Source organism: Nannobrachium achirus (genome assembly GCF_963921795.1).
Source record: "Nannobrachium achirus genome assembly, chromosome: 9".
Taxonomy (NCBI): Eukaryota; Metazoa; Chordata; class Actinopteri; order Myctophiformes; family Myctophidae; genus Nannobrachium; species Nannobrachium achirus.
In genome coordinates this window covers 5,437,065-5,450,473 of record NC_137818.1, presented here as the reverse complement: position 1 = coordinate 5,450,473, position 13,409 = coordinate 5,437,065, and the positions used below count along the sequence as shown (strand labels likewise).

Sequence of the window (13,409 nt, the reverse complement as noted above, 5' to 3'; positions counted from 1 at the left end):
TTTACCAATCCTCTCTTCATTCATTTGAGCTGTTAAACCATTTACCAATCCTAACTTCATTCATTTGAGCTGTTAAACTATACCAATCCTAACTGCTCACAACACAACTGATTTGAACGTTTAAGACAAGCTGACATTTCTTTTTACACTTTTAGAGCATAATACGTGCAGAGGCCAACAAAAACTGCGGAGAAAAATAAATCCATAAAAGTCCAATATTAATTAACCTACTTCTTGTCAAACTAAGAAAAACAACTATTAAACCAGTTCAGCCAACAAAAATGACTCCTGTCAATTCCATCCAGCAGGAAGGAAAACCTCCTGCATGATTTATGACTTTATGACCGACACAGAGGTTTATGTGTTGAGACTCATAAACTCATAAACTCCTCTTTGTAGGTCAGTCAATATCTTCAATAAACTAAGAAAGACATCAACAAGCATTATGTCCATTAATGATTCATCAGAACTAAAAATGTCAGAAACCTTTGACATTTCATACCGGTGTGCGCGTGCATCTGCGACACAGGGGTGTAACGATACATTTTAATAGCAATTCGATACATATCACGATACATGGTTGACGATACGATACATGGACGATATTGGTTCATTCATGGCGATACGATTCGATTCAATGATTTCAAATCGATATAGTAACTATTTAGCAAAGAAATTAAATCTGTGTGAAAGATGTGGATAGTGCAGGTTTTTAACTCTTTCTGTGCGAAAACCGAATAATCTCGGTTCTTTTTTCCATCCCAATACTAATTTTTTAATCTATTTCGCTTACCCTGAGCTGCTAGTAGCGACGTGGGTGGTCCTGGCTCCTCCACCGCTTCCCAGCGAGCCATTCTACTTGTCCCGATGATTTATTCCATTGAAAATGGTTTAGAAAAAAGTTTAGAGCCCCCCCAAAAAAACGCTGTTTCAGCAAGACGTATTAAGGATTACAAGAACCGACATTATTCGGTTCCTTTAGTAAAATGAATTAAATAATCGGCGGCATCAACGATCGCCCCGGTCTAATTTAGCATCCTAGCACAAGGCCGCGATTCTGTTTACATGGCCCGTAATGGGAAGAAAAGGCCGCAGCACACCGCCCACTCCAATAGAAAAACACATCTTTACAGCGGATTTTCTCCGGATTGTGTTCCGAGGCCAGCAGACAAGTTATTTTGGCGGCTGAATAACTTTAGATCGCTCTTCTAAAAAATTATATAGTCGATTGCTAACTGATAGCTAACTTCCTCCGGCTCGCTAGCATAGCACTCATTCCAGTGAAAAGCCAAGCCAGTTCAGGCTGGCGACCCGGATGTGATAGTGAATGCCTACGGGAGAATGGCTGGCACTCTAGCGGCACCTAGCGGCGCCCGGCAGCTATTGAGTTAAGGGAAACATGTATTATTATGGATATAAATAAGTAAACATTTATTATGATTGTGATTTTGTGATTATCTGCCAAATACCTGGACATTCTATATTGACAAACTTGCACCTTGACATGAACCTAGAGATAACGCACATTTATTGATAGACCAGTGTTGCTATATGGAAAGGAAAAGTAATTAAACCCCTCCTTTTAATTTTTTCTTCTTAAAAATGCTAAATACAATGCACAAGTAGGTAGTATCGATACAATCAATTCTTTGCCCTGCCGATTCGTTACGATAAAAAATAAAACGATACGATTCGATTTTAGCTGTTTTCATTTCGATATACTTCGATTTTTTAAGTTAAAAACGATATTTCGATTAATATAATTATTTTTGGGTCTTTTTGCCTGTATTGCTAGTACAGCAAGGAGACAGGAAACAGATGGGTAGTGACACACAGCAAAAGGCCGTTGGGATCGGGACTCGAACCCGGCAGGCATCAGAGCCTATGTGGTATGTGCCTGGACCTCTCGGCCAGCAGGCCGGCGGTTCAAATCCTGGCTCCTCCTCCTGTCTACATGTGGAAGTGTCCTTGGGCAAGACTCTGAACCCCACATTGCCTCCAGTGAGTGGGTCGGTACAAGACACTGAACCCCACATTGCCTCCAGTGAGTGGGTCGGTACAAGACACTGAACCCCACATTGCCTCCAGTGAGTGGGTCGGTACAAGACACTGAACCCCACACTGCCTCCAGTGAGTGGGTCGGTGTCAGCTTTGCCACCGTTGGTGTGTGAATGTGGGAAGTGAGGACGCTGGCATCGACTGTTCACCGCTTCACTTCCCAATGTATGAATGAACGAACTGTTACAAAGTGATTTGATCACTCGGAAATTCGCCATAAATGCAATTCATTATTGTGACCGTCAGGTCACAAGTTACTATCAAAACCTCCTCCGTCTGTCCGTCACGTCATGTCACGTCAGACTTTTGGCCCTACTCATGTCTCCGGCACCGTTGCCCCTATCCATGCCAAACTTTGCACACACACTCCTTGGCTGGCAAACCACAACCTCTGCCCCTGATTTCTCACATGCCCCTCTTCCAGCTCCACCCTGAGGTTGCTAAGGCCAATTTGTTTATACATGCGACCTGACGGTCACTTATCTCCCGATTAGGGAGTCTTACTGGTTATTCTAACTCTGTCTCTATCTCTCTCTCTCTCTCTCTCTCTCTCTCTCCAGGACTTGGAGGTGTTGTCTCAGGAATTAGTCCGTCTCAGTAAAGATGGCGGTGGAGGCAGCAGCAGCAGCAGCACTGCAGCTGGTCTGGGATCAGACTAAACACTGGTCTGGGATCAGACTAAACAACTGGTCTGGGATCAGACTAAACCCTGGTCTGGGATCAGACTAAACCCTGGTCTGGGATCAGACTAAACAACTGGTCTGGGATCAGACTAAACCCTGGTCTGGGATCAGACTAACACTTGGAACATCCATGCCCTCCTCTTCTGTTTCAATGACCCCAGACCAGGACGTCTCCAGCCACTGAAGTCCAATGAATGCTGGAAAAAACATCCATCCGTCGTTCTCCATCCCTCCGTTGTTTTCTCCACCAAAGGAGTGAGAAAGAAGAAAGGAATGGACACCGCGGGATGGAGGGAGAGATGGATGGATGGATGGAGTGAGAGATAGATGGAGAGATGAATGAATGGATGGACATGTGTCTGTTACTACTGAATGTACTGTAACTGGACTGTACCGCTTTGCTTTGGTCACCGTGTGGCGCTGTTCCCTCTGGCCCCCCCTCCCGGCTATATGTCTTGGAACTTAGGCCCAAGGGAACGGACTTCTGATATCTGATATTGTGTGTGTGTGTGTGTGTGTGTGTGTGTGTGTGTGTGTGTGTGTGTGCGCGTGTGCGTGTACTGGACCACCTGCTTATAAAATATGTCTTTTCATTGTTCTTGTGACCAGACAGACATCTTGACTGGAACCGGCGACGTTTGCTGGTTTTCACGTTAGCGCTGGGCGATAATTATTATGGACAAAGTCAAAATATCACCAATTCCACTATCGACATTGTTGCGATAATATCGTAATGTGTTATTTTTTAAAAGCAAACATAGCCTATCTACAAACTCACAAGGTGTTATCAGGTGAGGCGTTGCTTGCGAGTTTGAAGATCGTCCGTTTAGCTATTTTTAAGATTTGGAAAAGTGGAAAAGTGGAAAAAATAAAGCAAAAAGTGTGTTAACTTTGTAGTCTTTTTGGTGACACCCCTGATCTATCTATGCTCTGTTAGAACTGCGATTCCCACAATTCAGTTTGAAAGTAAACCGCAGAAGTATCGCTCCAAAACGAATGCCACAAAGCCAGGTCCTAGCGGATAGATAACTGCGCTTTTTAATCAAATAAAATAAATGCTTAAATAAATACATTTTAGTACATGTCCAGTGCCCGTGGGATTGAGAGACATTGTTAAAACACGTGATTGCGAAACAATTGTGAAAATTATACAAAAAATAAAAATATATATAGGCTATATAAATAGTGAAAGATTTTATCAAAAAGAACTTTAGTTGTTAAAAGAGTAGTTCACCTCCAAAATGACTTCTTCTTCAATTGATTACTCACCTTGACTCCCCATTGATTCTGGATGGGAACCCAAATGCATTTGGATCCCCATCCGGAATCAATGGTGGTAAAATTACTATAATACATTTTTTGTCTTAGAAAAGAATGATTGAACTCAAGTCTCCATGGCATAAGTAATCAACAGAAGAAAAGTCCTTTAAAACCAGGACAAGAAACCCCTTACAGTATGTCATATTACGATATCCTAAATCCCAAATGAGGATGGGCCCCAGCCGGTCTGGGGGGATTGGAACCAGCAACCTTCTGGTCACAAGGCTGATGAACTGACAATCTGTTTTAGTCAGAACTGTGGCTGTGAGTATGAGTTGGAAGACCATGATGTTGTGCATTTCTGCTATACTTTAAGCCATTTAAGACCTCGAACCACTTTAACCATTATTTTAACTATTAAAAAATAGCAGATCTACAAGTTCAGTCTAGGCCAGTGGGCACCCCCTCTCTTTATCTTGTATATTCTATAATATGTTTTGACCCGATTCTATATGTCTTCTAAATCCTTCCTCTAAATCAGTGTTTCTCAAACCCCCCCCCTACAAGCTCACAGCGCGGCTGTGAGCTTGTAGGTCTGCTATTTTTCAAAAGTTGCAGCATAAATGGTGGTCTAAAGTGGTCCCAGGTCTAAATGCTTTTGTAACAGGGTCATTGTCTGTTTGCCCGGGGTCTGGCTATGTTCTGGGACCCCCCCACCCACACACACACACACACCTGTAACTTAACTGTCTTAACATTGTAACTGATTGTAGATCAGCCTTGCTTTCTGCAACTCGGTCATCTTAAACTGTTTGGAGCCTGGCTATGTCCTGGCCTACGGCCTTTAATTACCACAATACTCTCTCCTGTTGTCGCTGACTGTACATTCCTGCTTTGGCTTTATAATAACTCATCCTGAAAGTGAAACCTGCCCATCTTTGGCTATCACCTGGGTTACAGTACGTGTATCAATGTCATTCGCTGACCGGGGCTGTGTCTATGTCCTGGGATACTTAAAACCAGTATAATAACATCCAGTTCAATCTGTTTCATACGCTAAAAACAACAAAACATGTTCACTTAATGGTATAATTTACTGTATTATTTACCCGTCTTGGAGATATACATGTATATAAATATAGTAAATATTGGTTCTATACCAGGGGTCTTCAACAGGGGGTCCGGGACCCCAAGGGGTCCTCAGAGTTACTACAGTGGATCCTTCAAATCTTTGTGTGATAGACACTTTGTTTTTCTCCTTTTCTATATTAACCACTTGAACCCTAGCGTCCATATTCTGAGAACTTTAGCCAAAAAATAGATCTACAAGCTCACAACGCCTCGTGCTGCGAGGCGTTGTGAACTTGTAGATCGGCTATTTTTGGCAAAGAGGTTTGGTGTAGAGGGGAAAAAAATCAGACTAAGTAAAGAGTGAAAGGTCAAGTTTATTAAGTATTGACGGTTCAAGTGGTTAAATATCTGAAAACACAAATTGACATGAATCCAAAATACACTGATGATCGATCGTGCTGTCAAACATTGAAACTATATGGAATCTGGAGGTCCCTGCTTCATCTCTCTCTCAGCTAAGGGGTCCCTGGCCTGAAAACGTTGAAGACCCCTGTTCTATACGTTTTAGCCTGTTTTTTGGGGCGAGTTGTGGCAGACATTGCCCTGTGCATGACCTCTTCACTGAGCACCGCGTCGTGGTAAACCTGAAACCCAAGCTTCTACCAGTTCATCTTACTGAGATGCTCGATTCCTGGATGGCACTTTAACCACAGGAGCTCTTACAGCAGATCTGGGCTTGTAGACAGTGGTTCTCAACCTTTTCAGGCTGCGACCCCCAAAATAATCATATTTGAACTGGGGACCCAGTGGGAATTGTAGGCATTACATTAAAGCCCTTTGCACACAGGCGCGTTTAACCGCACGGATAAAGTGGACAATTTAATTTTTTGAAGCAGAGAAAGCCGCTTCCAAGGAGTGGCTTTGTGTGTCCCGTACATGTCCCGTGCATGCAGAATTGAGGATTGGTCAAGCTTCACATGACAATTTGGCCCTCCAGACAAAATCATTCATTCATTCAGAATTCATAAAAATATAGAACTAAAGCACATAGAAAGTATAGATCTAGAACACAGAATGTATAGATCTATAACACAGATTTCATAGCTCTAGAACACATAGAATAAAAATTCACCGCTTCACTTCGAACCAAGGTTTGATTTTTTTTAAAGAAAACAACGATTCTCTACGACCTCATGCATACCAGATCCGAATTAGCCGTGCGACGAGTGGCTGCGGCCGTGTGTTTTTTTTCCCGATCGAACCCAGTTCGATTCGTGCGTCTTGTCGCATGCGGTAAAAAACTCATCACTCCTTTTATGACTACTTTTGGGATCCGCAGCGCCGATTCCGCTCCGCATTGCACACCAAATCCAATGTGTTTTATTCATGCAGCAAACGAAAAAAACGCAACTGTCCTGTGTGCAAAGGGCTTAGTTTGACTCGCTTCCACAAATAAATATTGTGAAAATAGCAGATCTACAAAAGCGAGGCGTTGGGAGCTTGTAGATCTGCTATTTTCAAAAGTGTTGCCTCTTTCTTATACTCTTATAATTTGGCCAATGTTTGACCAGAGTAGTTTGCAGATTACTTTTGATAGAGTAATGGTCTTTTTTTCTTTTCTTTGTTTCTTTTATTTTGAGGTATCAAAAAGGTCTTAAAAGTCCTTAAATTGTCACTTCACTGTCACCTGGGGACCCCCCCCCCCCAACATGTGGGGACCCCCCTTGGGGTCCCGACCCACAGGTTGAGAACCACTGTTGTAGAGGAACAAAAGGAGCAAACCAAGTACAGAGCGTTCCGGTCAATGAAATAGGATTCAAAGTGGTTTTATATACTGTATTTCATTTAAACTACTTAAGAAGACATTTCTACGGTTTGCTGAGTAGATGTGGTTTTGATGGCCATCATGAATCAGAACCAGGCAGTAATATGACGTGTTGCTGGTTTCAGCAAAACCAACTGGTGGTGATGATTGTGTGTGTTTTGTTTTGTAAAACATTTACCGGAAACAAAAGTCAACTGGTCTTCTTCTTCTTCTTCATAGTTTATTGTGAAAAGTAACGGAATATTACTTTAAAGTTTAAACCATTACAACAACGATCTGCTCTGAACAGAACACATGTTTCTTACTGAACTTGTAGAGCTTTGTTTCACACTGATGTTCTGTCACCAAAGGCCCTTTACAAACTCTGAATGCCTGTTCATGTTTTAGTTTTATTTGGGAGGTCTGTACCCAGCGTCCCTTGAATCGGCTTTGCCATTAAAACATGTTTAATCCGTATTTAAAAATGTATCTCTCGCGCTCCATGTCCCGCCTCCCCCGTTCTTGTGATTGGCTGGCAAAGTGCATCTAGCCAATCACAAGACGGGGATGGTGGGGGCATTGAGCACGGAAGAGAGGAAAACTAGGATTAACCATGTTTAACGGCGACGCCGATTAGCGCAGACGAAGACATGTTTTCGTGGGACCCATAGCATCTTGAAATCTTGAAAGCAAAACTTAAGAGCTGTTTATTTGTCCGAGAGCAGAGAGAGAGAGAGAGAGAGAGAGAGAGAGAGAGAGAGAGAGAGAGTGCACCATGGGGTGAATATGAGAAGGCATTGAACCTTTGAGGGAACCCTGGATACCGACCTCCCAAATACCAAAACAGGTGTTCAGGGTTTGGAAAGGGGGGCGACTGTCACCCCTGCACCTGAAGAGGTTGTGATGAGTACCTTTCTGTGAGGGTCCCAGGACCTTCTCTAGGAGGTTGAGAGGAGTACCTTTCTGTGAGGGTCCCAGGACCTTCTCTAGGAGGTTGAGAGGAGTACCTTTCTGTGAGGGTCCCAGGACCTTCTCTAGGAGGTTGAGAGGAGTACCTTTCTGTGAGGGTCCCAGGACCTTCTCTAGGAGGTTGAGAGGAGTACCTTTCTGTGAGGGTCCCAGGACCTTCTCCAGAGGTTGTGATGAGTACCTTTCTGTGAGGGTCCCAGGACCTTCTCTAGAGGTTGAGATGAGTACCTTTCTGTGAGGGTCCCAGGACCTTTTCTAGGAGGTTGAGAGGAGGAGGAGGTATGTCGTGTTTTTTCTGTCTTTATGGATTAATCCTGTATATAGACTTCTAACTGTATGACAAATCTACTGTATTTATGACATTAAGTCCCTGATTTCAGATTGAAAGATCTGTATGATTATTATTATTATTATTGTAATTATTATGATGAGCTCAAATACAACTATTGTCTGATGATTCCTTGACTCTGGAATGGATTTATTTTTTTATTTTTTTAATATAGAAAACGCACACACTCGTCATGACATACTGTACATACTCAAATTCGCGAAATATCAGTGGAGCAGATGGACTCCTGCGATTCAAGCGATTGTTTGAATGTGTGTCATTTAAGTCGTGCATCAGATTTTGATAACTCATCACGCATCATGCAGTGGTTTAGAGTTTGCTGTGTCATGTGTCTGCTCAATATCGACCTTAATGACAACTTTAGTTTTTTTACAACAAGGCTTCATATAAAGATGAGTGTTAAAATGTTTTCATTTACTGCTTTCTATTGTTTTAGCCATTTTAGTATTTTGATTTCAGTGGGCGTACAAGTGGCTAAATGTGTCTTTTTAGACACACTAAGCCAGCAATGTCTTTTACTATTTACACCAGCCCCCATAAGTTACATCTGCCCATGAAGGATTGCGGTGCATCTTGGGAATCTTGGGAATGGGTAGTGTCTAACCTGGGGGCATGCGTGCAAATCAAAATGGTTAAAATCACTAAAACGATAGAAAGAAGTAAATGAAAACATTTTAACACCCTTCTTTTCTTTTCTCTAATGACTAAAATATGAACCCTTGTTGTCTAAAAACAAAGTTGTCCTTTAAAAACTGCTGCATGTGCAGTAGTGTTGTTACTAACTTTAACTTACAGTACACAGTGTTTTAAAAGCAGAGAGAGATGAACTATTACCTACATTTTGCTATAAAGGCAAAAGGTTTTTGTATCCGGGAAGAGTTTTAGCTTTGCTCGTCTTGTGATTGAGATCCTGGTAAGGAGAGTAAGCATAAGGAGTGGTGTGTAAGATCATATTGGATCTGATAGTGGAGTTTCATTGATGTTCATTTGATCTTCGTTGCCAAAGTTTACTGCACTATTAATAGCTCTTTGGAGTGCAATGCAATCAGTGGTGTAAAGTAACTAAGTACATTTACTTAAGTACTGTACTTAAGTACAATTTTGAGGTATTTGTGCTTTACTTGAGTATTTCCAATTTCTATTACTTTTACTTCTACTCCACTACAACTCAGAGGCAAATATTGTACTTTTACTCCACAACAATTATTTGAAAACTTGAGTTACCAATTACTTTGCAGATATAAATTATAATATTATAAAACATACATAAACCACTCTAGCCCTATTGTATACCTTGGCTATTTGAAAATCGATGATCTACAAGCTCACAACGCATCGCAGTATTGATACTTTTACCTACATACAAACATAAAAAAAAATGATTCGTTTTTCCACCACTGAATGCAATGATGTTTGAACAATTATACAAAATGGTGTTGGTTTGTACAGAAACAGATCTTTATAGGCACGGTTATGTACAGTCCCTTAGCAGGCTTTAAAGCATCGTTTGATGTTGGAGGGCAGATGGGAGAGCAGTAGGAGACGTTTGAGAGTATGACTGCATTTACATTCATATGGGAGAGACGTACGAGTGAATTCTTTTGAAAAACAAACATCTGTTTTGTTTCTTTTGTTAGGTGATCATGAAACAAAGCATGTATGATGAGCATGTGTTGTGCAAATAGCTTTCCCCACCATTTCAGAAGCTGCTGTGTTGATGATACAAAGCAGAGAGTTGGATCAAACAGAATTATGGGCATTTCAGTCAGTGTACAATTTACAATGTAGGCATTTAGCAGATACAGAAGCAAGAACAGCACAAAGTAACTAATAAATACATAGAAATAGTCATCTAGGATCATTGGAAATTCAATGGTAAAGCACTTTGGAGAAAAGCGCTTTATGAAAGCAGTCCATTTACCATAGGTAATCCAAGAGCCTATCATCAGTCTAAATGGAATATCTAAAAAAACAATAATCTGCACATTGAAACTATAAGCACTCTAGGATGCCAGGTCTGCAAATGGACCTGGCATCAATCTACTGTACATAACATGCTATCTACGTTTGATTTTAGCCTCTGCATAAGCCAGCAAGGTCGTGGAGGCTAGGGCAAGTGCTACAGTCTAAGGTGGAGGCTGAAGTGTTTGAATCTTCAGATTACGGCAGAAGATAGAGAGGAGAAGAGTTTGGGACAAGTGGTCCCGGATGCATGGCTGGATTATCCATTGGGCCGGTGGGTCCGGGGCCATGGGCCCTTGGGGGAACTGGACTGCGCGGTCATCGACAATTTACTCAAATCAAATGTATGTAAGTTAGACACCTGTAGACATCCTCTGATGTCTACAGGTGCTTTCTTGACCCACAGATGATCATCATGTAGTCCCCCCAGGAATCCGCGGAGAAAAATGCTTTATTCCGCGGAGAACAATCCTGATTCTGCGGAATTCTGTGGTGAACAATTCTTGATTCCGCGGACATTAATAAACAACCTAAAATTACCAGTTATCAAGCTAAAAATGATATAGTTCTAATAATCAAGTAAAACCCTTCATGAAATAGCTACAATTAATTGTAATTAGTGGTTAGAATAATCAAATAATCATTTTTGAGAATAAAAATCTAATATTAAATCTATTATTTTTTTAATTGTTATTGTTTTTAATAATTACTTTCTGTTGCAAAGACTATATTGTCATGCAAATTAACCAATGCCCATAGTAACCACATTTTAGAGGATAGCCTACCTACTACCTAGTATGGGTGTAATATTTATTTATTCTCTTCTGTATTAGCATTGTTATTGCCAGGACCATTATAGAGGCAGAGAGGAACTATAGATCAGGACACAGTTTCTGTCAGGAACGAATGTGGGACCGGACCAATACAGCGTCAGTGCAACTAGCAGGAGGAAGCTAAGCTATAGCTATTCCCCCAGGCTCTGTATGAAGTGGCCACTTGCCAGACCATGTACGCATTGTTTTATAATAGTAGTAATGACTACTCCCGCCGCTCTGCTGCCACTCGCGACCGCTATTCCGCGGACGTCAGAAAAGTCCGCGAACGGCCGAGAAATCCGCGGGTGGTCGCGAATTCCGCGAAAAATTCTGCGATCGCGGATTCCTGGGGGGACTAATCATGGCTTAAAATCCAAGCTGGGTATAGCGTTTGTCAGGAGGGAGAGGGGGTTATGGTTGGGGGGTGGGGAGGCCCTAAAATATTATCGGCCCGGGGCCCTAAAACAAACACCGCAATCGATAGGAAACCAAGATTTAATTAATCTGCAAGTAAACCGATGGAAAGAAGTCTCGCGAAGACTAATTGCAAAATGTGAACCATTACCGATTACGTCATCTAGTCACATGACAGTGTGAGCCCAGAAGAGAACATGGCTGCGCCCAGCGTTTGTGTACAGTATGGAAGAGTGGAGACCATCCTTTGTATAAGAATGTCCCTTTTGGAGAAAATGAAGTCTCTTTATGGGCCTCTCAATGGATTTACTATGGAGGGCGTTCACTTCGCGTGCACGCCCGACGTGCGTTGTAAACAAATCGCGGACATTACCGATGCGGGCGGGACCGGAGCGACGTACAGTAAGTAATAATATCTTTACTGTATATACAGTAAGATTGACAGTCCTCGCCGTCAACGGCGCCATGGTATTAACCCTTTCACTGACGGTGAGCGTCGTCAAGGGCAGCAGAACAGTTAAGTTCAGTGGATGTCTCAGTTTGAGCCGGTCATGACAGAACACCATGTCACAAGGACATCCCGTCTGCCCCACGGTGTTCTCTCCATTGAGCATGACATCACAAAGTCACTGGATATGGAGAGGGTGTGATAACACAATTTGCTAAAAGGCCAAGGCACGCAAGGTCACATTTTAGTATGTCTCCTTGGCAGGCGCACAAATCACCTAAGACTTCTTAAGGACACAAAAAAAAGACAAAGTAAACACAAAAAAAAAAAAAACTAAAAGGGGATGAAGGGAAAAAAGCAAGTTCAGAGCCGTTTACATGAAATGGTGTTTCAATAATGACCCCAACCATTATTATTTTCTCCTTTTTAGAATACAAGACATTCAAGTGTGTGAGGGAGACGATAGCAATAGGTTACAACTAGGGGTGTAACGATACATTTGAATAGCGATTCGATACATATCACGATACATGGTTGACAATACGATACATGGACGATATTGGTTCATTCATGACGATACGATTTGATTCAATGATTTAAAATATATATATAGTAACTATTTAGCAAAGAAATTAAATCTGTTTGAAAGGTGTGGATAGTGCAGGTTTTTAAGGAAAACATGTATTATTATGGATATAAATAAGTAAACACAGTGATTATCTGCACATTGTATATTGACAAATCTGCACCTTGACATGAACCCAGAAATTACACACATTTATCGATAGACCAGTGTAGCTATATGGGGGGGGGGGGGGGGGGGGAGTAATTAAACCCCTCCTTTTCATTTTTTCTTCTTAAAAACACTAAATATAATGCCCAAGTAGGTAGTATCGATACAATCGATTCTTTGCACTGCCAGTTTGATAGGACACAAAATAAAATGATACGATTCGATTTTAGCTGTTTTCATTTCGATATACTACGATTTTTTAAGTTAAAAACGATATTTCGATACAGTTACTATATTGTTATACCCCTAGTTACAACATATATTGTACAATACAGTAGGTTGTGCTTTATTATTATTTAATTATTATGTTTTGTCATTGCTTCCATATTGACCTGTATCCTTCTTTTCCCCCTTTAGTATAGTATCACTTGCGGTTGCACAGTGTTGTTAGACCACTAAAGTAATTTAGTACAGTCAGCATCGGCTATTTCTGTCACAGAACCAAGGTAAAACTTTGTATCCGTGCTGGCAATGTCAAAGGCGGAAAATGTCCCTTAATCCACTACCTTATTTTCACTGACAAAAACTAAATACAAACTAAGCTGTGATGACTAAAACCAAGACTAAATATACTGACAATTATATAAACACACTAGACTAGAGACTAAAATATTAAGGAGGGTCTAGTGGAGAAGAGATCCAAGCAGTAGAACTAAAAGATGTCATTTTATGTTTGGTTGCGCTCTGAAAATAGCGCTATGGACATGATGATAATTATGTAAAACTCTCATAATGCTTTCTGTGAACAAGAACCCTTATGCAGCAAAAAGCAGTGTTGGGGAA

At 41.3% G+C, this 13,409-nt stretch overlaps 1 protein-coding gene across 3 annotated transcripts in view; it reads left to right on the top strand.

Annotated features, from left to right (window-relative positions):
* The window catches only part of gripap1 (GRIP1 associated protein 1), a 134,854-nt gene extending 126,596 nt beyond the window's left edge, over positions 1 to 8,258 (top strand). For all 3 annotated transcript variants that reach the window (XM_080733371.1, XM_080733372.1, XM_080733370.1), the window contains one exon: positions 2,619 to 8,258. In XM_080733371.1, coding sequence (XP_080589497.1) covers positions 2,619 to 2,717 — 99 coding nt within the window. In that variant the 3' untranslated portion in view covers positions 2,718 to 8,258. The remainder of the gene's footprint in view (positions 1 to 2,618) is intronic.
* Positions 8,259 to 13,409: the final 5,151 nt, after the last annotated feature.